We start from the raw sequence: 27979 nt of genomic DNA on the forward strand, positions 1-27979 counted from the left end.
ACGTTACTTCAGAGGGAGCCATTACTCACAATGTGTTATACTGTCAACAGCTATCCATTGCTTGTTACCAGCAAGTTTTTTATGCTAATAATGATTTTGAGTAATAACCATAGTGTCCACTGCCTTTAACTGAATTTGGCATTGGGTTATAGCTACCTTTTGCATTTCTTTTAAGCTCAAATTCTCTTTCTTCTTCCAGGTTAAGGTTTGTATTTGAAAACTTCCATGATGAACACAAATAAAGTAAGTAACAAAATATTATATGGAAAGGTTTTCGGTAACACCATGTACTGACTATCTCTAAATGAGTTGGGGTGGTTCTGAAAAGAACCGCTGGTTTCAACTAGACGTTTCAAATCAGTATGGTCTGATCGTCTACAAAATATAATAAATTCACATGGAGTAAACTGAACAATGGAAATACGTGGAAAATGCAAGAAATCCAGGGACTTTCAAAACACTCATTTTGTACCCATACTTCCTACCTTTCAGTGTCATAATTTGAGGGAGGGGGGCCAATTAAACACTTTTTGGGAAACGCTGCAGGATGTGAACAAAATGTTTTTAATTGACAGGGGGATTTGAATCCCATGCATCTATGATGTGACTTGAGTCATCTGAATGTCCGTGGGTACATCTAGCGATGATTCTCCCACGATGAGGCACTCTTCAGTCACCTCCTTGTCCACGTCCGTTGCGATACCCAATGCATCCCGAACTGCTCCAACTGGAACAACATCTGATGGTTTGATCTGTTGGAAATGAATTAAAAGAGTTGAGGCTAAAAGAGGTGGAGGATTGTTACATGTTTTATTTAAAGATTTTATATTAGAGATGGCCTAACATCACAAGGCAACTTCAAGGTGAGGGCTACATTTAACTGATTTGAGCTATCGACCCAAATCAACTGCCACCAGGGACACAGTGCCACCTACTCCTGGGGCTGAACCACAGTTACCCTCTTAACATTCAGTAAGAATGTAGGCGATGCTTTCAGTTAGCATTTTTATTGTTGGTGTTCAAACAACATTCAGATGGTCTCAGTCTCAATGGACACCCTGCAATAAATCTGGTTCTCGGACTTAAGAAATTGATGTGCGGTCAGGTTTGGCGTAGTGGTATCTTGCCTTGCTTTGCCTTCCACCTCTGTGACCCCTTTTCAAATCACACCGTGGGCACTATGAGGATTGGGTTATCAATCCCTGCCTGACTGTGTGGATTTTCCTTGAAAAATTCTCTAGGGTTATCCTCCCACATCTAAAACTGAAACTTCCTTGTTTGTCTTCTCCACTGGGTTCTTGGTTATAGTACAGTGATAGTATAGTTGGCTATAGTATAGTTCTGAGTATAAACAATTTTGGTGAACCGCTCGCCCTTGGTAAACTACATTGGATTTAGAGCCCACAACCCTGACTGCTGACTGTCATTGACATTTTCATTACCTTGGAGGTTAGTGACAGAAGTTGCTGTGTGAGTTTCTCTGCGATGCTACTCTCTTGCTCCGATGGCTTGGCGACGAACTGAAGATGATTAGGGGGCTTCCGACTTAGTCTCGCCGTCTGCGTCTTCTCCAACTCATTGATCAGATCGCTGGTGCTCTTCAGTTTGTTGTCGATCTCTGCCGAGTCGATTGCAGGCACCGAGTCTGCCTCACTGCCCAGGAGTTTTTCTAGATGAAGGAATAGGAGTACCGAAATAACTTATATGGGATTTGAGGCATTGCAAGGTGATGTATCAATATATATTCGGTTTTCTGTAACACCATGTGTATATCTACTTGCCAGGTAGATTATGTTGTTTTGAGAACTTGTCTTGTTTTGTATTCTTAAAAGAACTGTCCTTCTTTTTAACTACTTCCTGGGCGGAAGGTAGAAATCAGCCGGGACTACTACTTTAGCTTTAGTGGATCAAGGGGACTTCTCGTTATGAGCTTCACTACTGCAGAATGAATTTTTAATTGGTCTCAACAATTCGACTAGCTTGCACTCGTTATCGTCAGGAGACAGAAATATCTTCTTGTACAATGTATGTCAAATGCTGTTGTTAGACCTTATACTTGGGGTAGTACAAGTTTGATATACGTACATGTACATAGAGTTACTATGGAACAAATTTTGGGTTGAACAAAGAAAAACCGTCTGGAGCGATAATATGATATTTTGGCTGGTAACCATCTATTAAAAGCAGTGGACACTATTGGTAATTACTCAAAATATTTATTAGCATAAAACCTTACTTGGTAACAAGTAAAGGGGAGAGGTTGATAGTACAAAACATTGTGAGAAACGGCTCCCTCTGAAGTGAAGTAGTTTTCGAGAAAGAAGTAATTTTCCACGAATTTGATTTAGAGACCTCAAATTTAGAATTTGAGGTCCTGAAATCAAGCATCTGAAAGCACACAACTTCGTGTGAGAAGGGTGTTTTGTTCTTTCATTATTATCTTGCAACTTCGACAACCAATTGAATTCAAATTTTCACAGGTTTGTTATTTTATGCATATGCTGAGATACAGCAAGTGAGAAGACTGGTCTTTGACAATTACCAATAGTGTCCAGAGTTTTTAACCATATTCCAGGCTTAGCTGATTTTTGTGCTTAAGCAGCTCTATGAAATTGGGCCCTTGACTGGTAATGCTTTGATTTTGAAGCAGATGCTGCACATACTTACCCAATGATGGAAGAAATGACATATCAATGCCAATGTCTGACAGTGACTTTAGGGAATCAAACTGAATGTTTGTTTCTGGCGTCTCCTGCTCTTCCTTGACGGCCTCCTTGTTACTAGAGGTCTCCTTCTGGGTACCAGCCGAGACAGTCGACGTATCTGTTTTTGCTGCTTCTTTATCCACTGATTTCTGCTTCCAAAAGCGCACATCAAAATTAAAAGAATAACGTTTATGCAGATTTAACAAATTAAAGGAACACATTGCCTTGGATCGGTCGAGTTGGTCTTTGAAAAGCGTTCGTAACCGTTTGTTACGTAATTGCATATTGGTAGAAAGATGTTGTAAAAGTTGAATACAATGATGCACACAAACATGCCTCAAAATTGCACGATTTTCCTTTTACCTCGTCGACTAACCTGGTCGGCCAATAATCGAACGTGTTAGTTCGCAAAGTAAATTTGTGTGGATCATTGTATTCTACTTTTAAAACATCTTTCTAACCATGCATTTTATAACAAACGGTTACAAAAACTTTCTATAGACCAAGTCGTCGGATCCAAGGCAACGTGTCCCTTTAATGAAAGGCACTAACTGATAAAGTTTGCATCAGGCAATAATTATGGGAGCAGAACGAGAATATCTGTAGCATAACTGAAATAACTGAAACTGACATGACCCTTAATCAGTTCTCTTGGAAGTATCAGCTTTCTGTTAATGCCCTCTGATTAACTTATCACATTTTATAAGCGTTGATATTCGCAAAAACCAATGCAGACCAACATCAAAAGAAACTGCAAGGGATTGATAATAACTCAATCAATTATCTTGCATCATACTATATGCATCCTGTTTTTGGCACTTTTTTTCAGTTGGAAAATGCATCATCTGGGAAGAAGGGAAAAAACATTGTGTTCTAAGCAAGTTAATGAATTGTTTCTCTTACCTGTTTTAGTAGCGCCATTGTCTTGGAATGTTGTCCCTTAGTGAGTGTGTCTAGCATGCCGTCGACGAGGCTAACCACATAATCATCACAGTTCTCTACATATTCCTTTATGCTAAAAATTAAAATAAATAAAAAGAATCTTCTGTCAAACACAAAATTGCCAATAAGCTCTATTAAGGCCCGGTCCCACTGTAGCGATAATGAGAACGATAACGGTAACGACGCAAAGAGAACGCATTCCATTGTTTGAATGAGCGTGTGCGTATTCTGCGTGGAGCAATTCAACCAATAGAATGCGTTCTCTTTGCGTCTTGATCGTTATCGTTATCGCTGCAGTGTGACTCGGCCTTAACATGGTATTTGAGGCTTTGCATGGTGAGGTATCAATGTATATTATTTGTATAATAGATGTTACATTTGCATCGGGGATAGAGAATATTAATTTTGGTTTGACCCTTACACCGACGTGTGTTAGCACTATATAGTCAGTACTTCCCCCAGAGTCCCTTGCATGTTTTGGAGACCAGGAGCTCCAAAACATGCAAAATCAATTTGGTGAAATCCATACAAACTGCACAAATGATCGTCCTGAGCCGTCGAAATGGCTCATTTGGGCCAGCCTAACGTCAAGGTCTGATGTTGAAAACACGAGTACCAGGGAAGTGTGCCTCACCTCTGAGCATACTGGGCACCAGCTTCGTCTCCGTAGGTTGAATACAATAAGTCGGACTCCTCTTTACTGATGTTGGCAAATGAGGAGTCGTACTGTGGTCCATGGGAGTTGAAAGGTCCATTGGCAATGTAGGCAACTAAGGAGGAGGGTCGTTCAAGAATAATATTAATATTTATAATGATTACTTGTTCTTATGTAGTGCATTTTACAATAACCCTATCAATACGCTTCATACTTAAGTGCCCTGCAGCAGATTTTACAAAACGCAAAGATTAATCCTATCTCAAGTTAGGACGAGTAACTGGTCCTAACTTAGGATGGGTTAAATACATCCTGAAAATGGTTATGGAACTTAAAACTTGTCCTAAGTCCTATTATTAATCCTAAGTTGGGAAGAGTTTGGTGAAATCGACGGCCAGTCATTGGGTCAATAAAAATCCATTAATCTTTCTCAGCTTCCTAAAGAGTATACAGCCCGAGCTGCCGTTGCACTTAAAAGGCTTTTTCATACACAATATCACCTCTAACCTCGCAGGTATCCATTTATACCCTTGGGTGGAGAGAAGCAATTATAGTAAAGCATCTTGCTCAAGGACACAAGTATCACGACCAGGATTCGAACCCACGCACCAATGACTACTTCTTCTTGGATACTCAGTAGCCGGTCCATAAGACAGGACGTAAAGCCGAGGGACTACTTGAATTCGAATTCTTAACCACTCGGCCATGACACCCAGCATATAACTATGTAACAGACAGCGATGTGTCGCAGCTTTACCTGGAATGGCCTTGTTGCGTTTGTCCTCCCTAAACCCTGGCAATGTCCCAGTGCCTTGGGTTAGCTTCCCGGTCAGCATCCCCAGATTGACTGGCTTGTTCTCATCGCCCCCTGGCTGAGACCGATTCAAGATGGCAAGGGTTGTCGTGCCGGACTTGTCTCTCCGTAAAAAGCCAAGCTGAAAAGGATAACCATTCAAAAAAATAATTGAAATTATTCGCTGTTTGTTACAGCCAAGTAGATCCTGTAGGTCACATGGCATTCATTCATAAAACCATAACATTGATTTTTGTGGAGGTAGAAAAACCAGTGTGCCTGGAGAAAAACCCTCATTGCATAGGAGAGAACCAGCGCAGAACTCTACTAACAAATGGGCTTAGCCCAGAATCAAACCAGGGCCTATTTTCATGTAGCTGTTAAGCAGAAAATACTGCTTGACAAATTGCTTTGCTGAGCAATAATTGAGTCGGGCACCAGCCATAACAATTCAAACTTAATGTAATTTGGGCGGGTAACCTGATTCTGCTTAGCAATACTATTCCGGTTTAGCAAGTTTTTGTGATTACAGGCTTTATGAAATTGGACCCCGGGCCACAGTGGTGAGAAGCGATGGCTTTACACAATAGCCAATCATGCAACCCTTGTTATATTGAGTAGTCAACTGCAGCCTGTGTTTTGTGAAGACAATTGGAATTATGGAGGCCACATAGGCAATGGCCTCCGTTGCTCTGGTCTTGGCCTTGGTGCCCCTCCGAAAGTTCCCCACACACTTAAAGATTTTCCAATGGAAGTACCATTTGCAAGATGAAAATGGCCTTGCCCTCTCAAGGATGAAATTCCAAGCCTGTGATGTTACCTTGGATTTAGGAAATCTCGCCGTTAGACGTTCTCTGGCATCTTTAGCTGCTTCCAGGGCCTGCTCAATAATCTCCTCAGCGGATTCTTCCTCAGTTACATCACCAATACTTCCTGATCTGTACATTCAAATGTCAACAGAGAAGGCAATTGAATTTGGACCCAACTTCATAGAGCTAAGCACAACAAAATTTTGCTTACCAGAACAGGGTTACCAGTCAAGCAACAGTGTCACATATATAGTTTGTGACTGGTGTGCTACTCATTTCAGCTAAGCCGAAAATTGTTAAGCAGCAATTTCTGCAAAAACAGCTCTATGAAATTGGGCCCAGATACAATGAGATACAGTCAGAGCACCCGTAAGAAAATTTCTCTGTCTTGTTTGCTTTCTCTTTTTGAATCAATTAGAAGTTACTGATTCTTTTACTTTCACACAGTTGTAAATTATTTTTTCTTTTACTTTACTTTTACCACCACTGGCAAATGAGGAATACAAATGTACGGTGAACTCTCGCTGTAAAGAGCACAGTTATTTGCTTATGAAGAGTAGATTCTGAAATTCTGAATCTCATTTCTACTTTTTGTTTCTTTGTTTTGATGTCCTTTTATAACAACGTTCCTGTTATAAAAAGGTAATTTGGCCAGTTACAGTGGTCTTGTTAAAAGTCGACCGTATTTCAATGAAAGTTTCACCTTAATACCAGAAATACAACAAATTAAGTACTATTATTTGAAATGAATGTGAAAACTCACCCAATTGTTGGTGCCATGTTACTGTCTTCCGAGTCTATGGCCTCCATAACACTTGAGTCTTCTGTTGATAAATCAGCATCGCTCTGCATTAGCTTCTTGCTCAGTTTGATCCTGGACTTGCCGGGGTCGCTGCTTTCACGGTAACCAAAACTCCGCTTCAACAGCATTAGTTTCTCCTATACAAAGACAGAACAGAGGATATAAATCACTGTAAATTAAAACAAGACCACTTCAAGGTGTGGGCTACAATTATTTGTTTCCAGAGGCCGTTGCCACCTACTCCTAGGGCTTAAACAGGGTTACCCCCTTTACAGTCCATACGGATGTAGGCTTGGGTATCATCAATCCGAAGCTTGGCCGGTAGAGCAGAAAGCACTAGCTCCCAAATTTTACGTAGCAAGTGTCACGACCGGGTTTCGAACCCACACTCTGCCAATGAAACACGAGAGCTTGAATTCTGGTGCTCTTAACCGATGGTGTTTTTCATCTGGTGTTATTGGCATTAAACGACTGAGAATACTTCTATTCCCCCTGGACCAGATGCCAGTCAATCCCAGATTATGTCCCGGCTCTCGCTGGTTGTAATTTGTACTCCAATTTGTACTTGATTAAATTGCCTTGCTCAAGGACACAAGTCTTACAGTTTTTAGTCTCTTATTGTAGGACATACCTTGGTCATACATTTTAAGCCCACAGCATGAAGACGCTTAGCTGCCTTGTAGTAGATAGTTTCTGGTCTGTTGTAGATTGTTGCGTTTTCACACATTAATGAAAAGTCCGCCTAGGAACAAAGAAACAAAACAACTTTAACACCACATTGTTTTTACTGATTCACACAAAAGAGTCCATGGTTGTCAGTTCCAATTTCAAGGAGCTGCTTAAGCAGAAAATAAAGCTTACAATTTTTGGCTCAGCAAAAATAAGCATGTGGCATGCTAATTTGGCTGGTAACCTTATTCTGATAAGCATCATTTTATTGTGGTTAGTTACCTTCTGCACTTAAGCAGTCTCTACGTGCTTAAGCACGAAAGGTAGCTTAATCACATACAAATGATGCTTACCAGAATAAGATTATCAGCCTAAGTACTATGGCACATACATCATCTGTGACTGTTTTATATTAATAATAATAATAATAAAGGAACATAAACACCTTATGCATGGCCTCAAAGTGCTTGGTAGTTTTCTGTTTATTTTTGCTGAGCGAGAAACTTTTAAGCAAAATGTTCTGCTTATGTAAGCAGCTTTGTGAACATGGGCCCAGTTCTTATGGATCAGTTCAATGAGTATTGGTCAGCAGTTTCTTACCTTATATTCATCGAGAGAGCTGTATTCGTTACAGTCGATCTTTTTCTTCATGTTGCTAAAATCCATGGGTTGCTGGATGATGCTTGAATACCCCGGCGCAATGACATCATTCACTGGCCAAGCAAAGAACTGATCAACATCTTTCCTGTAAAATAGATTTACAAATGTTACTTCCAAAGTTACTGGCAGGCTTTATACATCACAGAGGCGTACTGATTCAGGTTTCCACGATCAAATACTGCTCTCTTGCTGGTGCGACTACTACTCCCCAACAGCGTGAGAGCAGTAGTCTCGCGGGGTCCAGCAGTCTCGCGAAAAATATCGCAAGTGTCTCGAGAATCACTATCCTTGCAACAGACTAGGCCTGGGCGAATTATTTGAATATCCGGTTAATGGCGAATAGGTTTTCCTATCCGTAACCGCAAATGCCTTTTTTTTCTTAACCGGATATCCGCATAGGGTGCGAATACCTATTTATAAACCGGATAGTTCTGTAATTACAACCAAGTAACCGGATATTCTTTTAATATCCGAATATCCGTGGACGTCGGGCGACAACTGATAGGAATGTTTTGTCTGAATCCTTATGAAACTTCTATTAAGACAGCATAAAACAGCATAAATTAAGTATTTAACTATCCTCACCTCCGTGAAGAGTTAAAACAATGACATTTCTGACGTAATTTGTTCAAAGATTACAAAAGTTTTCCTTCACGTAGAGTCAATCACGATCAAAAGAAAATCTTTAAATTAGATCCGGTTATTTTTATGAATGAACCGAGTGACACTGTCTAAAACTAATATCAATCCGCCCATATGATCTCATTCACAAACGAACAGCGCCCTCTAGCGGCAAAAAAATAAATAAATGTAATTTAATTTTTTATTTTGTTTAAATAGCGCCCTCTAGCGGCGAAAAAAACTATTTGAATATCCGGTTAATTTCGGATAGTTGGCCAGCGGTATCCGAATATCAAATTTTCACTATTCGCCAAGCACTACAACAGACATGTAACGACTTGTCTACAAGGATATGTACTTTATTCTGGCACCACGCTGTCAATAAACAGCTCTGCTTGGCACCATGGGAAACAGTGCTTCACTAAGAGGCTCCCCAGAGTTAATACGAAATACATAAAATAAATCAATTAAAAGAGTAACTCTTCCAAAGAAGCAAATCCGGCTTACCTCTGAATAATTTTCTGCAGACTCTCAAGTACTTTTTTCAGGGCAATTTTGTTCATAACTGCAGACAAAACCCAAAATAAAAAACAACAAGTTTAAAGTTGTGAACTTGAATGAATAAACAAAGAAATTAGTTGAAAACAAAAACAACCGATTGCTCAAAAATACAAGACACATTAAGAAATAAATTAAGTTAGTAGGCAGATGCTTCTTAAATCTGTTTTACCAGCACACCGATGTGATACCTTCCACCGATTTCTGCGAAAAATAAATCCTCTGGGCAAAGATTAGAACACACATTCTGTAAACTACAGAACTTGGACAGCGCCCTGAAAGCACACCATCACTTGCATGTAGGTGCTGTAGTTTTTGAGAAATGAGTACTGTATAAAACAACTTCACAATAAAAATGTCGTGTCCACAAGACGGAAATTATTTTAGCATGCACAACAGACTAACATGACTCTCTTGAAAAAAATTGCAATGTGATTTGTTTATGTAGGTAAATTACATATTACACATCTTTTTTTCGGAGTGAGTAGGGATTCATGACACAGCCAAAAACTACAAAAGGTACCAAAATCCTTTGAAGGTCACTCTAACAGATACATGTACATACTTTTTTCTTTCTCCCTACTGATGCTTGGTGTCGGAGGGTGTTGCATGGGTTCTATCTTTGGTTCACGGTGGATCTTCTCGCTGGCAGTGGAGCGTTGATCCACACTTTCAGCTCTTTCAGAGTCCTCCTCATGGTACCGCTGCTTCTTTGAAGACTGCGAGGAAAAAGAAAAAAAAATACATTTGATCAAATTTTCTAACATGCATTATGTTACGTGTCGTGGTCGAGTTGATCAGCAGAGTGTGTGTTAGGGTCCCGATCGTGGCACTTACATGTATGTCCCGGACAGAGAAGTGTTGGTTCTGAAAAGAACCGGTGGTTATTGATTCAAAACGTTTTTGATCAGTAAGCGATAAGTTTCGATAAGAGCATACTGATAATTCTGAAGAAGATCAGAGTATACCAGTGTGTACTGATCACAACAGTGAGTCGTTCACTATCAGTTCTTTTCAGAATCAACACTACAGGCATGTATGCTTCGTTTCTGAGGGGCAAGGGCACCAAGGCATTTCTCTTTGGTGATGGACACCCAATGAGGAAATTGTAAATTTGTACTAGGGCAGAGCATTTCAAGGGCACCAAGGCAATGACCAGGGGGCATGGAGTATCAGGCCCGACACTACTAACAAGAGATGATCATGGTGCTATCGCAAAGCTCTCTAAGTTAGGCATATATACTTCCACCATGCAAAGTTTAAAATCCAACAAAATTTAATTTCTGATAATATAATAGTTGGCTGTTCCTTAGTCTCACTTTCTTTTTGCTGCTAATTGGTTCTTTCGGCTTCTCCTCAACTGGCTCCGAATCCACATCCATTGATTCCGCCTGATCCTGACTGCTGTCTGCTGCCCTCTCCTGTTCTGAGGTGCTGTGTTCGACATCATGCCACTTCCTCTTCTTCTTCTTTTTTTTCTGGTGGGATTCTTTGGGCGTGTCGCGGTGCTCCTCTGTTGATGCCGGAGCCGCGGTGGGCTCTAGTTTTGGCTTGCTCACGCGGAAGTCTTTGATGCCAGTTTTGGCATCCTGTGTCTTACTTCCGACCTTGAGGACCAGTTTGAGTGGCGGTTCAGCAATCAGATCCCTTGTGACTGTGGAAACGCAACCGGAAGGAAACGCAACCGCGTAACAAGTAAAATTTTGTGAAACTTTGTCCTTGAAAGGGCAAGCCAGGGGTTCTCCTTAGTAAACGGCAGGTCTTTAAAATGTCATGAACAAAGCTGTCATTGTCAATTGTATTTTGACGAGCCACGACCGAGTTGGACTAAACCATTTTGTAGAAGGGGTGTTACAAACCCGTGTGGCAGTGCGTGCGCTGTTTGTTAACAAAATACTCGCATAAAGCACCCACGCACTGCTGCACGGGTTTGTAACACCCCTCTCACAGAATGGTTTAGTCCAACTCAGTCGTGGCTCGGCAGTTCAACGAATAGGCTGGTGTACAGCGCTTGGAGGTCGAGTGACCAAAAGTAAAGCGTTGAGCATATTGAGATGTCAAGAAACGTGTGATGCGACAGAAAAACAACAGTAAGTGCCGAGCAGAAAATTGCATTTTTTGACGATGTTTTTTAATTTCACTCAACAAAAAGGAAATACAAGCATTTGAGTGTATATTGAGTATGTGGGGAAAGTTTTGGTAGTGTAGTACAAAAGAAACTTCAGTTATGGCTGGCTAACGGTCGTAAAACTTTCACCTATCAACGCCGATTTGAAAAACGCATAGCGTTCTGGAGGCCCAAAATACAAGACCCCTATATAAGGCTCACAGCCACAGGCAGGGGAGCCTAATTATAGCGGTCCTACTACTTGCCGTCAACTCGCCGACTTGCCGTCAACTCGCCGTCAACTCATTTTCGCGCCGTCAACTCATTAAATTTACATGAAAAATCTATAAAAAGGGGGCACGGAAGTGTTAAGTATGGGCTAAACTACATATTTCTCATGGTTTTCGATAAAAATTCATTCACAAAAACGACTTTGTGTTGATAAAGAAAAAGTACCAATCATTGACATCTTGGGACAAGACTAATCATTGTGAAAAAGCAAGATGGCGGTCGACAGTTTTTCGGCTTCCAGAATTTTTTTCCACGAGAAAAAAACTTACTTTTTATTCCGAAATATGACCTAAAACTTACGCGAATGCTCTTTGAGCTGATACTTTACAGTTCTATGCTTCTTTTATGGATTTGAAATGTATATTGGAGGAGTTGACGGCGAGTTGACGGCGCAAGTGAGTTGACAGCGAGTTGAAGGCAAGTAGTAGGACCCTATTAAAAAATTATAATTATAGACATGTGAACCTTGTTTACAATAAGTGTGACCTTGTACACTCTGTAAGTATTCTGGCAGGCACTGTACTACTACACTGGTTCTGTGCGAAAGTTGACATTTTGTGTCATAATTTCCACATAAAACAAAGAGTTATGAAAGTAAAAGCTGGACAAGTTTTGAGATGATGATCAGATGTGCCTCCTCCTTTAAAATTAATCATATCAAAAGTTGATAAGAATTAGACAGTGTAATCTCCATAAAATATAAGATTTTGTATTTTCTTCCATTGAGCTGTGTACAAATCATGGCTGCAGGAAATACAGGCTCTGTGGCTCTTTTGTAAACATGTGATGTCACAGGTCACATCGTCTATAAGTTTCTAGAATAGAAGTAAGCATATTATTATGCAGTGTCCACACACTATACACTGCGGTGACTGCCTGTCTGCTGAATAAATGACTGTAGTGTTAGTGTTATGCTAATTTAAAGACCATCTTTAGATAAACTTACCTTCAACATCAACCGGATTTTTGTCAGATTTGTGATGCTTCTTATGTTTTTTGCCCATTGTTCTACTAAACAAAACAATAATATAGAATATCTGTATTTCTAACGATCGAAATAACAGATTCTTTGTCGGTTCCTTCTTTGTCGTGTAAATGCTGTCGAATGTGTACCTTCGACCCCTACCGTTTTAAATACATACTGAACGTCTGGGAGTCAGACGTATGGTGCAGCATTTTCAAGTGAGGGCGCTATACAGTTGGCAAATCAAAGAGGAACCTGTTAATGAATTAATTTACTCACAGTTGAACATGCGCGTTAAAACATCGTTTTAATAATTTTATAGTCCACTAACAATGTTTTTATTTCTTTGTAGCGTTCTGGTTTATGAATCCCCTAAAACATTTGTTTCAGTAATGTCTAACAAACAACTTGTAAGCCTAGTTAAATGTACGTACTGTTTCTTTCACAGTGATCAAGCAAGGCGCGGTATAGAGCCACAATATTTTAGAGGGCGGGGCGGGGGGCTAGATCCTTTTTAACGAGACGTCACCCTTTAACTATTCAACTCAATTCAGTTTATATTTAATTTTGTGTCGACAGTTATAAGGTATAATAATGAAATACCAAACTTTGCAATAATATAGGTTCCATATCAGCAAGACGATGACAGCGATCTGATTCTGATGGGGCTAGCTTGGTCGCATGCAATGCAGGCATGGTAAACATCTCTGTTTTGAACAAAACGCCGTTGCATTTCTGACCTCATCTTGTCAATGATAGTCCTATACCACCCTCACCTCTTATTCTGCATCATCAACATCTGCAGATATGGATGAACATGGCTTGTCACCCCTCTCCGTTGCCCCATATGTTTCTTCTTTAAATAAAAGGTCAACTTTCGTCTGTTTTCTTGGCAGCAATACACCCGCATCGTAGGCCTATACTCATTTCCAAACTGGGCTTGGTTTTTACTTTCATATACAAGACAAAACGAGGCGGAAGCGCGCGCCTGCTGGGGTGCGTTCATTTAGCTTCCCTGGGTCGACCTCGGTGTGTGGCGTTTTCTTTTTCCAGGACAAAAAACCGCCACACACCGGGGTCGACCCGGGGAAGCTAAATGAACGCACCCAACATAAACCATTAAAAAAAGATACGTGTAGTCATGTGATAAGCATGGTGAGACTGAAGATCGTGTGAATCTAGTCATTTTAATTTCTTAAAAAAACAAAATTAATATTCTCTATTCCCGGTGCAAATTTAACATCTCTTTTATCGTTGCGGTACCCCTGCCAAAACATACGATTCGAACTGCCTCTAGCTACCGGGCAACCTCGATAGTCTAGTTAATAAGTCACTGCTCTAGAGTTGCAAGGGTCGTGGGTTCGAATCCCACCAGAGTAACATGCCTGTGATATTGTTCACAGGACTCGGGAAAGTACTGAGTATACACAGTGCTAACACACATCGGTTTATGGGTAAAGGGATGTTTTCTTCAACAAAATTATTTCACAAAATAGTAATAAACCTGCCGTCGATTTCACCAAACCCTTCCTAACTTAGGAATCATCTTAGGAATCATCCAAATACGTAGGACGCATTGAACCCATCCTAAGTTAGGACGGGTTACTCGTCCTAACTCGAGATAGGATTGATCCTAGCGTTTCGTGAAATCGGCCGCTGCTTTTTTTAATTTGTGCGCAGTTTAGGGATTTTTTCGGAGGCCTCATGATCGACCCCTTTTGCGTTGGTTATGTTTTATTAATTAATTAATTAATTAATATTTTAAATTTGGAAGGTCACTTTCCAAAAACGGGAAAATAAACGGGAAATTACACGCCACAAATAATCTCCTCTACTACAACGTATAATATATACGGTGATTAGATTAAGATTAAGATTAAAATATTTTATTGTCATGATAAAAAACATGAATTTTTTTTGTCTTCCCTGTGTAAAGGAGACTATACAGCACATACAAGAAAGGCATAGCAAAAATAGACAACAAGAATAAAATTACAATTTACAGATATATACAAATATGAAATGAGTACGAGTTACTGCGCTATGAACCGAGTACGAGTTGACTGTGGCACGAGTTGACCTGCTTGAAGATTTCGGATCATAATTTATGATTAGAGCAGTGTCTTATTAACTAGACTATCGAGGTTGCCCGGTAGCTAGAGGCAGTTCGAATCGTATGTTTTGGCAGGGGTACCGCAACGATATAAGCGATGTTAAATTTGCACCGGGGATAGAGAATATTAATTTTGTTTTTTAAGAAATTAAAATACAGCACACGGTCTTCAGTCTCACCATGCTTGTCACATGACTACACGTATCGTTTTTAATGGTTTATGTTGAAGGCGCGCGCTTCCGCCTCGTTTTGTCTTGTATATGAAAGTAAAAACCAATCCCAGTTTTGAAATGAGTATAGGCCTATGATGCGGGTGTATAGCTACTTCACACCAGACAAAATGGCTGCCAAGAAAACAGACGAAAGTTGATTTTTTTTTATAAAGAAGAAACATGGGGCAACGGAGAGTGGTGACATGTTCATCCATATCTGCAGATGTTGATAAAGCAGAATAAGAGGTGAGATTGGTATAGGACTATCCTTGACAAGATGATGTCAGAAATGCAACGGCGTTTTGTTCAAAACAGATATGTTTACCATGCCTGCATTGCATGCGACCCAGCTGCCCCATCAAAAATCAGATCGCTGTCATCGTCTCGCTGATATGGAACCTATAAATATTGCAAAGTTTCCAAACATTAGAGGAATCCTGGAGCATCAGGTACTGTGGCACATCAATGTTTCTATGAAGATGCACAGCGTACAAAATAAAAAACAGGTTCATATTAATTTTCTGAAAGATTTTTTTTTGAAGAAAACATCCCTTAAAAACTGTCAGTGTGAAATTTCACAACAGAAATAAATAAAACAAATTTCCCTAATTAATACTAATAAATTATTGTTAACGCTGACGAGTTGCCGAGTTCACCTAGTTACAAGTTCACTTGGTAAATACTGACTTGAGTTACGATTTTAATTTGGGTACGAGTTCACTTGAATACGTTTTCACCTGGGTACGAGTTCACTTGGGGACGAGTTCACGTAGGGACGAGTTGACATGGGGTCGAGTTGACTTATGAACAAATTGAATGGGTACGAGTTGACTAAGATACCATATGATTTGAAGTCTTCCAACAGGTCAACTCGTGCCACAGTCAACTCGTACTCATGTCACAGCGCACCTGCTTTTATAAGTTCTTTGTAGTGCAGAGATGATATGTTTTATGGCGTGTCGTTTCCCGTTTTGGGAAGGCGGCCTCCAAAAACCCCGTGTTGAATAACAGAGGCTGATAAAAATTGATTCGATTATTCGTCTTAACCGTTAATGAAGTTCTTCTAATTTCAAAACATTAAATGAATAAAATACTCGTACTCATGGCATAGCGCACCGGCTTTTATAAGTACATTGTAGTGCAGAGATGAGATGTTTTATGGCGTCCCGTTTGGGAAGGCGGCTTCCGAAAAACCTCGTTTAAATAACACAGGTAGATAAAAACTGAATCGATTATTCCTGTTAACCGTTAATGAAGTTCCTCTAATGTCAAAACATTTAATGAATAAAATATAATCAACACAAAAGGGGTACTTTGAGGCCTCCGAAAAAAACACACAACTGTGAACAAAATAAAAAGCAGGTTCATATTAATTTTCTGAAAGATTATTTTTTCAAGAAAACATCCCTTAAAAACTGTCAGTGTGAAATTTCGAAAACAGAAATAAATAAAACAAATTTCCCTAATAATTTTACTATTAATATTGTTAACGCTGCCGAGTTCACCTAGTTACAAGATCACTTGGTACATGTGACTTGAGTTACGAATTTAATTTGGGTACGAGTTCACTTGAGTACGTTTTCACCTGGGTACGAGTTCACTTGGGGACGAGTTCACGTAGGGACGAGTTGACATGGGGTCGAGTTGACTTGTGTACAAATTGAATGGGTACGAGTTGACTAGAATACCATATGGTTTGAAGTCTTCCAACATGTCAACTCGTGCTACAGTCAACTCGTACTTATGTCATAGCGCACCGGCTTTTATAAGTTCTTTGTAGTGCAGAGATGAGATGTTTGTGGCGTGTCGTTTCCCGTTTGGGAAGGCGGCCTCCAAAAACCCCGAGTTGAATAACACAGGTTGATAGAGACTGATTCGATTATTCGTCTTAACCGTTTAATGAAGTTTTTCTAATTTCAAAACAAATAATGAATAAAATATAATCATCACAAAAGGGGTACTTTGAGGCCTCCGAAAAAACCACACAACTGTGAACAAAATAAAAAGCAGGTTCATATTAATTTTCTGAAAGATTTTTTTTTCAAGAAAACATCCCTTAAAAACTGTCAGTGTGAAATTTTATAACAGAAATAAATAAAACAAATTTCCCTATTTTTACTAATATATTATTAACGCTGCCGATTTCACCTAGTAACGAGTTCACTTGGTACATGTTGACTTGAGTTACGAATTTAATTTGGGTACGAGTTCACTTGAGCACGTTTTCACCTGGGTACGAGTTCACTTGGGGACGAGTTCACTTAGGGACGAGTTGACATGGGGTCGAGTTGACTTGTGTACAAATTGAATGGGTACGAGTTGACTAGAATACCATATGATTTGAAGTCTTCCAACAGGTCAACTCGTGCCACAGTCAACTCGTTCTCATGTCATAGCTCACCGGCTTTTATACGTGCATTGTAGTGCAGAGATGAGATGTTTGTGGCGTGTCTTTTCCCGTTTTGGGAAGGCGGCTTCCGAAAACCCTCGTTTAAATAACACAGGTAGATAAAAACTGAATCGATTATTCGTGTTAACCGTTAATGAAGTTCCTCTAATTTCAAAACATTTAATGAATAAAATATAATCAACACAAAAGGGGTACTTTGAGGCCTCCGAAAAAAACACTAAACCGCGAACAAAAAAAAGCAGGTTCATATTAATTTTCTGAAAGATTATTTTTTCAAGAAAACATCCCTTAAAAACTGTCAGTGTAAAATTTAAAAAACAGAAATAAATAAAACAAATTTCCCTAATAATTTTACTATTAATATTGTTAACGCTGCCGAGTTCACCTAGTTACAAGATCACTTGGTACATGTGACTTGAGTTACGAATTTAATTTGGGTACGAGTTCACTTGAGTACGTTTTCACCTGGGTACGAGTTCACTTGGGGACGAGTTCACGTAGGGACGAGTTGACATGGGGTGGAGTTGACTTGTGTACAAATTGAATGGGTACGAGTTGACTAGAATACCATATGGTTTGAAGTCTTCCAACATGTCAACTCGTGCTACAGTCAACTCGTACTTATGTCATAGCGCACCGGCTTTTATAAGTTCTTTGTAGTGCAGAGATGAGATGTTTGTGGGGTGTCGTTTCCCGTTTGGGAAGGCGGCCTCCAAAAACCCCGAGTTGAATAACACAGGTTGATACAAACTGATTCGATTATTCGTCTTAACCGTTAATGAAGTTTTTCTAATTTCAAAACATATAATGAATAAAATATAATCAACACAAAAGGGGTACTTTGAGGCCTCCGAAAAAAACCACACAACTGTGAACAAAATAAAAAGCAAGTTCATATTAATTTTCTGAAAAATTTTATTTTTAAGAAAACATCCCTTAAAAACTGTCTGTGTGAAATTTCATAACAGAAATAAATAAATAAAACAAATTTCCCTATTTTTACTAATATATTATTAACGCTGCCGATTTCACCTAGTAACGAGTTCACTTGGTACATGTTGACTTGAGTTACGAATTTAATTTGGGTACGAGTTCACTTGAGCACGTTTTCACCTGGGTACGAGTTCACTTGGGGACGAGTTCACTTAGGGACGAGTTGCATGGGGTCGAGTTGACTTGTGTACAAATTGAATGGGTACGAGTTGACTAGAATACCATATGATTTGAAGTCTTCCAACAGGTCAACTCGTGCCACAGTCAACTCGTTCTCATGTCATAGCTCACCGGCTTTTATACGTGCATTGTAGTGCAGAGATGAGATGTTTGTGGCGTGGCTTTTCCCGTTTTGGGAAGGCGGCTTCCGAAAACCCTCGTTTAAATAACACAGGTAGATAAAAACCGAATCGATTATTCGTGTTAACCGTTAATGAAGTTCCTCTAATTTCAAAACATTTAATGAATAAAATATAATCAACACAAAAGGGGTACTTTGAGGCCTCCGAAAAAAACACACAACTGTGAACAAAATAAAAAGCAGGTTCATATTAATTTTCTGAAAGATTATTTTTTCAAGAAAACATCCCTTAAAAACTGTCAGTGTGAAATTTCATAACAGAAATAAATAAAACAAATTTCCTTATTTTTACTAATATATTATTAACGCTGCCGATTTCACCTAGTAACGAGTTCACTTGGTACATGTTGACTTGAATTACGAATTTAATTTGGGTACGAGTTCACTTGAGCACGTTTTCACCTGGGTACGAGTTCACTTGGGGACGAGTTCACTTAGGGACGAGTTGACATGGTGTCGAGTTGACTTGTGTACAAATTGAATGGGTACGAGTTGACTAGAATACCATATGATTTGAAGTCTTCCAACAGGTCAACTCGTGCCACAGTCAACTCGTTCTCATGTCATAGCTCACCGGCTTTTATACGTGCATTGTAGTGCAGAGATGAGATGTTTGTGGCGTGGCTTTTCCCGTTTTGGGAAGGCGGCTTCCGAAAACCCTCGTTTAAATAACACAGGTAGATAAAAACTGAATCGATTATTCGTGTTAACCGTTAATGAAGTTCCTCTAATTTCAAAACATTTAATGAATAAAATATAATCAACACAAAAGGGGTACTTTGAGGCCTCCGAAAAAACCACACAACTGTGAACAAAAAATAAAAAAGCAGGTTCATATTAATTTTCTGAAAGATTTTTTTTTCAAGAAAACATCCCTTAAAAACTGTCAGTGTGAAATTTCATAACAGAAATAAATAAAACAAATTTCCCTATTTTTACTAATATATTATTAACGCTGCCGATTTCACCTAGTAACGAGTTCACTTGGTACATGTTGACTTGAGTTACGAATTTAATTTGGGTACGAGTTCACTTGAGCACGTTTTCACCTGGGTACGAGTTCACTTGGGGACGAGTTCACTTAGGGACGAGTTGACATGGGGTCGAGTTGACTTGTGTACAAATTGAATGGGTACGAGTTGACTAGAATACCATATGATTTGAAGTCTTCCAACAGGTCAACTCGTGCCACAGTCAACTCGTTCTCATGTCATAGCTCACCGGCTTTTATACGTGCATTGTAGTGCAGAGATGAGATGTTTGTGGCGTGGCTTTTCCCGTTTTGGGAAGGCGGCTTCCGAAAACCCTCGTTTAAATAACACAGGTAGATAAAAACTGAATCGATTATTCGTGTTAACCGTTAATGAAGTTCCTCTAATTTCAAAACATTTAATGAATAAAATATAATCAACACAAAAGGGGTACTTTGAGGCCTCCGAAAAAACCACACAACTGTGAACAAAATAAAAAGCAGGTTCATATTAATTTTCTGAAAGATTTTTTTTTCAAGAAAACATCCCTTAAAAACTGCCAGTGTGAAATTTCATAACAGAAATAAATAAAACAAATTTCCCTAATAATTTTACTATTTATATTGTTAACGCTGCCGAGTTCACCTAGGTACAAGTTAACTTGGTACATGTTGACTTGAGTCCGAGTCCACTTGGGGGCGAGTTCACGTAGGGACGAGTTGACATGGGGTCGAGTAGACTTGTGTACAAATTGAATGGGTACGAGTTGACTAGAATACCATATGGTTTGAAGTCTTCCAACAGGTCAACTCGTGCTACAGTCAACTCGTACTTATGTCATAGCGCACCGGCTTTTATAAGTTCTTTGTAGTGCAGAGATGAGATGTTTGTGGCGTGTCGTTTCCAGTTTTGGGAAGGCAGCCTCCCAAAACCACATGTTGAAAAACACAGGTTGATAAAAACTGATTCGATTATTCGTCTAAACTGTTAATGAAGTTCCTCTAATTTCAAAACATTAAATGAATAAAATATAATCAACACAAAAGGGGTACTTTGAGGCCTCCGAAAAAACCACACAACCGCGAACAAAAAAGGCAGGTTCATATTAATTTTCTGAAAGATTATTTTTTCAAGAAAACATCCCTTAAAAACTGTCATTGTAAAATTTCGAAAACAGAAATAAATAAAACAAATTTCCCTAATAATTTTACTATTAATATTGTTAACGCTGCCGAGTTCACCTTGTTACAAGATCACTTGGTACATGTGACTTGAGTTACGAATTTAATTTGGGTACGAGTTCACTTGAGTACGTTTTCACCTGGGTACGAGTTCACTTGGGGACGAGTTCACTTAGGGACGAGTTGACATGGGGTCGAGTTGACTTGTGTACAAATTGAATGGGTACGAGTTGACTAGAATACCATATGATTTGAAGTCTTCCAACAGGTCAACTCGTGCCACAGTCAACTCGTACTTATGTCATAGCTCACCGGCTTTTATACGTGCATTGTAGTGCAGAGATGAGATGTTTGTGGCGTGGCTTTTCCCGTTTTGGGAAGGCGGCTTCCGAAAACCCTCGTTTAAATAACACAGGTAGATAAAAACTGAATCGATTATTCGTGTTAACCGTTAATGAAGTTCCTCTAATTTCAAAACATTTAATGAATAAAATATAATCAACACAAAAGGGGTACTTTGAGGCCTCCGAAAAAACCCACAAAACCACGAACAAAAAAAAGCAGGTTCATATTAATTTTCTGAAAGATTATTTTTTCAAGAAAACATCCCTTAAAAACTGTCAGTGTGAAATTTCAAAACCAGAAATAAATAAAACAAATTTCCCTAATAATTTTACTATTTATATTGTTAACGCTGCCGAGTTCACCTAGGTACAAGTTAACTTGGTACATGTTGACTTGAGTCCGAGTTCACTTGGGGGCGAGTTCACGTAGGGACGAGTTGACATGGGGTCGAGTAGACTTGTGTACAAATTGAATGGGTACGAGTTGACTAGAATACCATATGGTTTGAAGTCTTCCAACAGGTCACCTCGTGCTACAGTCAACTCGTACTTATGTCATAGCGCACCGGCTTTTATAAGTTCTTTGTAGTGCAGAGATGAGATGTTTGTGGCGTGTCGTTTCCAGTTTTGGGAAGGCAGCCTCCCAAAACCCCATGTTGAAAAACACAGGTTGATAAAACTGATTCGATTATTCGTCTAAACTGTTAATGAAGTTCCTCTAATTTCAAAACATTAAATGAATAAAATATAATCAACACAAAAGGGGTACTTTGAGGCCTCCGAAAAAACCACACAACCGCGAACAAAAAAAGCAGGTTCATATTAATTTTCTGAAAGATTATTTTTTCAAGAAAACATCCCTTAAAAACTGTCATTGTAAAATTTCTGAAACAGAAATAAATAAAACAAATTTCCCTAATAATTTTACTATTAATATTGTTAACGCTGCCGAGTTCACCTTGTTACAAGATCACTTGGTACATGTGACTTGAGTTACGAATTTAATTTGGGTACGAGTTCACTTGAGTACGTTTTCACCTGGGTACGAGTTCACTTGGGGATGAGTTCACGTAGGGACGAGTTGACATGGGGTCGAGTTGACTTGTGTACAAATTGAATGGGTACGAGTTGACTAGAATACCATATGATTTGAAGTCTTCCAACAGGTCAACTCGTGCCACAGTCAACTCGTTCTCATGTCATAGCTCACCGGCTTTTATACGTGCATTGTAGTGCAGAGATGAGATGTTTGTGGCGTGGCTTTTCCCGTTTTGGGAAGGCGGCTTCCGAAAACCCTCGTTTAAATAACACAGGTAGATAAAAACTGAATCGATTATTCGTGTTAACCGTTAATGAAGTTCCTCTAATTTCAAAACATTTAATGAATAAAATATAATCAACACAAAAGGGGTACTTTGAGGCCTCCGAAAAAACCACACAACTGTGAACAAAATAAAAAGCAGGTTCATATTAATTTTCTGAAAGATTTTTTTTTCAAGAAAACATCCCTTAAAAACTGCCAGTGTGAAATTTCATAACAGAAATAAATAAAACAAATTTCCCTATTTTTTACTACTAATATTGTTAACGCTGCCGATTTCACCTAGTAACGAGTTCACTTGGTACATGTTGACTTGAGTTACGAATTTAATTTGGGTACGAGTTCACTTGAATACGTTTTCAACTGGGTACGAGTTCACTTGGGGACGAGTTCACGTAGGGACGAGTTGACATGGGGTCGAGTTGACTTGTGTACAAATTGAATGGGTACGAGTTGACTAGAATACCATATGATTTGAAGTCTTCCAACAGGTCAACTCGTGCTACAGTCAACTCGTACTTATGTCATAGCGCACCGGCTTTTATAAGTACTTTGTAGTGCAGAGATGAGATGTTTGTGGCGTGTCGTTTCCCGTTTGGGAAGGCGGCCTCCAAAAACCCCGAGTTGAATAACACAGGTTGATACAAACTGATTCGATTATTCGTCTTAACCGTTTAACGAAGTTTTTCTAATTTCAAAACATATAATGAATAAAATATAATCAACACAAAAGGGGTACTTTGAGGCCTCCGAAAAAAACCACACAACTGTGAACAAAATAAAAAGCAGGTTCATATTAATTTTCTGAAAGATTTTTTTTCAAGAAAACATCCCTTAAAAACTGTCAGTGTGAAATTTCATAACAGAAATAAATAAAACAAATTTCCCTATTTTTACTAATATATTATTTACGCTGCCGATTTCACCTAGTAACGAGTTCACTTGGTACATGTTGACTTGAGTTACGAATTTAATTTGGGTACGAGTTCACTTGAGCACGTTTTCACCTGGGGACGAGTTCACTTGGGGACGAGTTCACTTAGGGACGAGTTGACATGGGGTCGAGTTGACTTGTGTACAAATTGAATGGGTACGAGTTGACTAGAATACCATATGGTTTGAAGTCTTCCAACATGTCAACTCGTGCTACAGTCAACTCGTACTTATGTCATAGCGCACCGGCTTTTATAAGTTCTTTGTCGTGCAGAGATGAGATGTTTGTGGCCTGTCTTTTCCCGTTTGGGAAGGCGGCCTCCAAAAACCCCGAGTTGAATAACACAGGTTGATACAAACTGATTCGATTATTCGTCTTAACCGTTAATGAAGTTTTTCTAATTTCAAAACATATAATGAATAAAATATAATCAACACAAAAGGGGTACTTTGAGACCTCCGAAAAACCACACAACTGTGAACAAAATAAAAAGCAGGTTCATATTAATTTTCTGAAAGATTTTTTTTCAAGAAAACATCCCTTAAAAACTGTCAGTGTGAAATTTCATAACAGAAATAAATAAAACAAATTTCCCTATTTTTACTAATATATTATTAACGCTGCCGATTTCACCTAGTAACGAGTTCACTTGGTACATGTTGACTTGAGTTACGAATTTAATTTGGGTACGAGTTCACTTGAGCACGTTTTCACCTGGGGACGAGTTCACTTGGGGACGAGTTCACTTAGGGACGAGTTGACATGGGGTCGAGTTGACTTGTGTACAAATTGAATGGGTACGAGTTGACTAGAATACCATATGGTTTGAAGTCTTCCAACATGTCAACTCGTGCTACAGTCAACTCGTACTTATGTCATAGCGCACCGGCTTTAATAAGTTCTTTGTCGTGCAGAGATGAGATGTTTGTGGCCTGTCTTTTCCCGTTTGGGAAGGCGGCCTCCAAAAACCCCGAGTTGAATAACACAGGTTGATACAAACTGATTCGATTATTCGTCTTAACCGTTTAATGAAGTTTTTCTAATTTCAAAACATATAATGAATAAAATATAATCAACACAAAAGGGGTACTTTGAGGCCTCCGAAAAAACCACACAACTGTGAACAAAATAAAAAGCAGGTTCATATTAATTCTCTGAGTTTTTTTTTTTTCAAGAAAACATCCCTTAAAAACTGTCAGTGTGAAATTTCATAACAGAAATAAATAAAAAAAAATTCCCTATTTTTACTAATATATTATTAACGCTGCCGATTTCACCTAGTAACGAGTTCACTTGGTACATGTTAACTTGAGTTACGAATTTAATTTGGGTACGAGTTCACTTGAGCACGTTTTCACCTGGGTACGAGTTCACTTGGGGACGAGTTGACATGGGGTGGAGTTGACTTGTGTACAAATTGAATGGGTACGAGTTGACTAGAATACCATATGATTTGAAGTCTTCTAACAGGTCAACTCGTGCCACAGTCAACTCGTTCTCATGTCATAGCTCACCGGCTTTTATACGTGCATTGTAGTGCAGAGATGAGATGTTTGTGGCGTGGCTTTTCCCGTTTTGGGAAGGCGGCTTCCGAAAACCCTCGTTTAAATAACACAGGTAGATAACAACTGAATCGATTATTCGTGTTAACCGTTAATGAAGTTCCTCTAATTTCAAAACATTTAATGAATAAAATATAATCAACACAAAAGGGGTACTTTGAGGCCTCCGAAAAAAACACACAACCGCGAACAAAAAAAAGCAGGTTCATATTAATTTTCTGAAAGATTATTTTTTCAAGAAAACATCCCTTAAAAACTGTCAGTGTGAAATTTAAAGAACAGAAATAAATAAAACAAATTTCCCTTATAATTTTACTATTAATATTGTTAAAGCTGCCGAGTTCACTTAGTTACAAGATCACTTGGTACATGTGACTTGAGTTACGAATTTAATTTGGGTACGAGTTCACTTGAGTACGTTTTCATCTGGGTACGAGTTCACTTGGGGACGAGTTCACGTAGGGACGAGTTGAAATGAGGTCGAGTTGACTTGTGTACAAATTGAATGGGTACGAGTTGACTAGAATACCATATGGTTTGAAGTCTTCCAACATGTCAACTCGTGCTACAGTCAACTCGTACTTATGTCATAGCGCACCGGCTTTTATAAGTTCTTTGTCGTGCAGAGATGAGATGTTTGTGGCGTGTCGTTTCCCGTTTGGGAAGGCGGCCTCCAAAAACCCCGAGTTGAATAACACAGGTTGATACAAATTGATTCGATTATTCGTCTTAACCGTTAATGAAGTTTTTCTAATTTCAAAACATATAATGAATAAAATATAATCAACACAAAAGGGGTACTTTGAGGCCTCCGAAAAAACCACACAACTGTGAACAAAATAAAAAGCAGGTTCATATTAATTTTCTGAAAGATTTTTTTTCAAGAAAACATCCCTTAAAAACTGTCAGTGTGAAATTTCATAACAGAAATAAATAAAACAAATTTCCCTATTTTTACTAATATATTATTAACGCTGCCGATTTCACCTAGTAACGAGTTCACTTGGTACATGTTGACTTGAGTTACGAATTTAATTTGGGTACGAGTTCACTTGAGCACGTTTTCACCTGGGGACGAGTTCACTTGGGGACGAGTTCACTTAGGGACGAGTTGACATGGGTCGAGTTGACTTGTGTACAAATTGAATGGGTACGAGTTGACTAGAATACCATATGGTTTGAAGTCTTCCAACATGTCAACTCGTGCTACAGTCAACTCGTACTTATGTCATAGCGCACCGGCTTTTATAAGTTCTTTGTCGTGCAGAGATGAGATGTTTGTGGCCTGTCTTTTCCCGTTTGGGAAGGCGGCCTCCAAAAACCCCGAGTTGAATAACACAGGTTGATACAAATTGATTCGATTATTCGTCTTAACCGTTAATGAAGTTTTTCTAATTTCAAAACATATAATGAATAAAATATAATCAACACAAAAGGGGTACTTTGAGGCCTCCGAAAAACCACACAACTGTGAACAAAATAAAAAGCAGGTTCATATTAATTTTCTGAAAGATTTTTTTTCAAGAAAACATCCCTTAAAAACTGTCAGTGTGAAATTTCATAACAGAAATAAATAAAACAAATTTCCCTATTTTTACTAATATATTATTTACGCTGCCGATTTCACCTAGTAACGAGTTCACTTGGTACATGTTGACTTGAGTTACGAATTTAATTTGGGTACGAGTTCACTTGAGCACGTTTTCACCTGGGGACGAGTTCACTTGGGGACGAGTTCACTTAGGGACGAGTTGACATGGGGTCGAGTTGACTTGTGTACAAATTGAATGGGTACGAGTTGACTAGAATACCATATGGTTTGAAGTCTTCCAACATGTCAACTCGTACTTATGTCATAGCGCACCGGCTTTTATAAGTTCTTTGTAGTGCAGAGATGAGATGTTTGTGGCGTGTCGTTTCCCGTTTGGGAAGGCGGCCTCCAAAAACCCCGAGTTGAATAACACAGGTTGATACAAATTGATTCGATTATTCGTCTTAACCGTTAATGAAGTTTTTCTAATTTCAAAACATATAATGAATAAAATATAATCAACACAAAAGGGGTACTTTGAGGCCTCCGAAAAAACCACACAACTGTGAACAAAATAAAAAGTAGGTTCATATTAATTTTCTGAAAGATTTTTTTTCAAGAAAACATCCCTTAAAAACTGTCAGTGTGAAATTTCATAACAGAAATAAATAAATAAAACAAATTTCCCTATTTTTACTAATATATTATTAACGCTGCCGATTTCACCTAGTAACGAGTTCACTTGGTACATGTTGACTTGAGTTACGAATTTAATTTGGGTACGAGTTCACTTGAGCACGTTTTCACCTGGGGACGAGTTCACTTGGGGACGAGTTCACTTAGGGACGAGTTGACATGGGGTCGAGTTGACTTGTGTACAAATTGAATGGGTACGAGTTGACTAGAATACCATATGGTTTGAAGTCTTCCAACATGTCAACTCGTGCTACAGTCAACTCGTACTTATGTCATAGCGCACCGGCTTTTATAAGTTCTTTGTCGTGCAGAGATGAGATGTTTGTTGCCTGTCTTTTCCCGTTTGGGAAGGCGGCCTCCAAAAACCCCGAGTTGAATAACACAGGTTGATACAAACTGATTCGATTATTCGTCTTAACCGTTTAATGAAGTTTTTCTACTTTCAAAACATATAATGAATAAAATATAATCAACACAAAACGGGGTACTTTGAGGCCTCCGAAAAAACCACACAACTGTGAACAAAATAAAAAGTAGGTTCATATTAATTTTCTGAAAGATTTTTTTTCAAGAAAACATCCCTTAAAAACTGTCAGTGTGAAATTTCATAACAGAAATAAATAAAACAAATTTCCCTATTTTTACTAATATATTATTAACGCTGCCGATTTCACCTAGTAACGAGTTCACTTGGTACATGTTGACTTGAGTTACGAATTTAATTTGGGTACGAGTTCACTTGAGCACGTTTTCACCTGGGGACGAGTTCACTTG

The 27979-nt window shown here is 38.9% G+C and overlaps 1 protein-coding gene across 1 annotated transcript; it reads right to left on the reverse strand.

Moving 5' to 3' along the window:
- Positions 1-57: 57 nt before the first annotated feature.
- Positions 58-12705, reverse strand: LOC117287853 (bromodomain-containing protein 7-like). Its single transcript, XM_033768406.1, has 14 exons — positions 12559-12705; positions 10534-10868; positions 9780-9933; positions 9164-9221; positions 7976-8120; positions 7338-7448; positions 6668-6843; positions 5916-6033; positions 5060-5237; positions 4282-4417; positions 3609-3720; positions 2668-2854; positions 1443-1669; positions 58-752 (listed from the first exon to the last, which is right to left on the reverse strand). Exons 1-14 carry the CDS (start codon positions 12614-12616, stop codon positions 597-599), a joined length of 2151 nt encoding a protein of 716 aa, XP_033624297.1. The 5' UTR covers positions 12617-12705; the 3' UTR covers positions 58-596.
- Between the last annotated feature and the right edge of the window lie 15274 nt (positions 12706-27979).

This window comes from Asterias rubens, chromosome 3 (assembly GCF_902459465.1).
Source record: "Asterias rubens chromosome 3, eAstRub1.3, whole genome shotgun sequence".
Taxonomy (NCBI): domain Eukaryota; kingdom Metazoa; phylum Echinodermata; class Asteroidea; order Forcipulatida; family Asteriidae; genus Asterias; species Asterias rubens.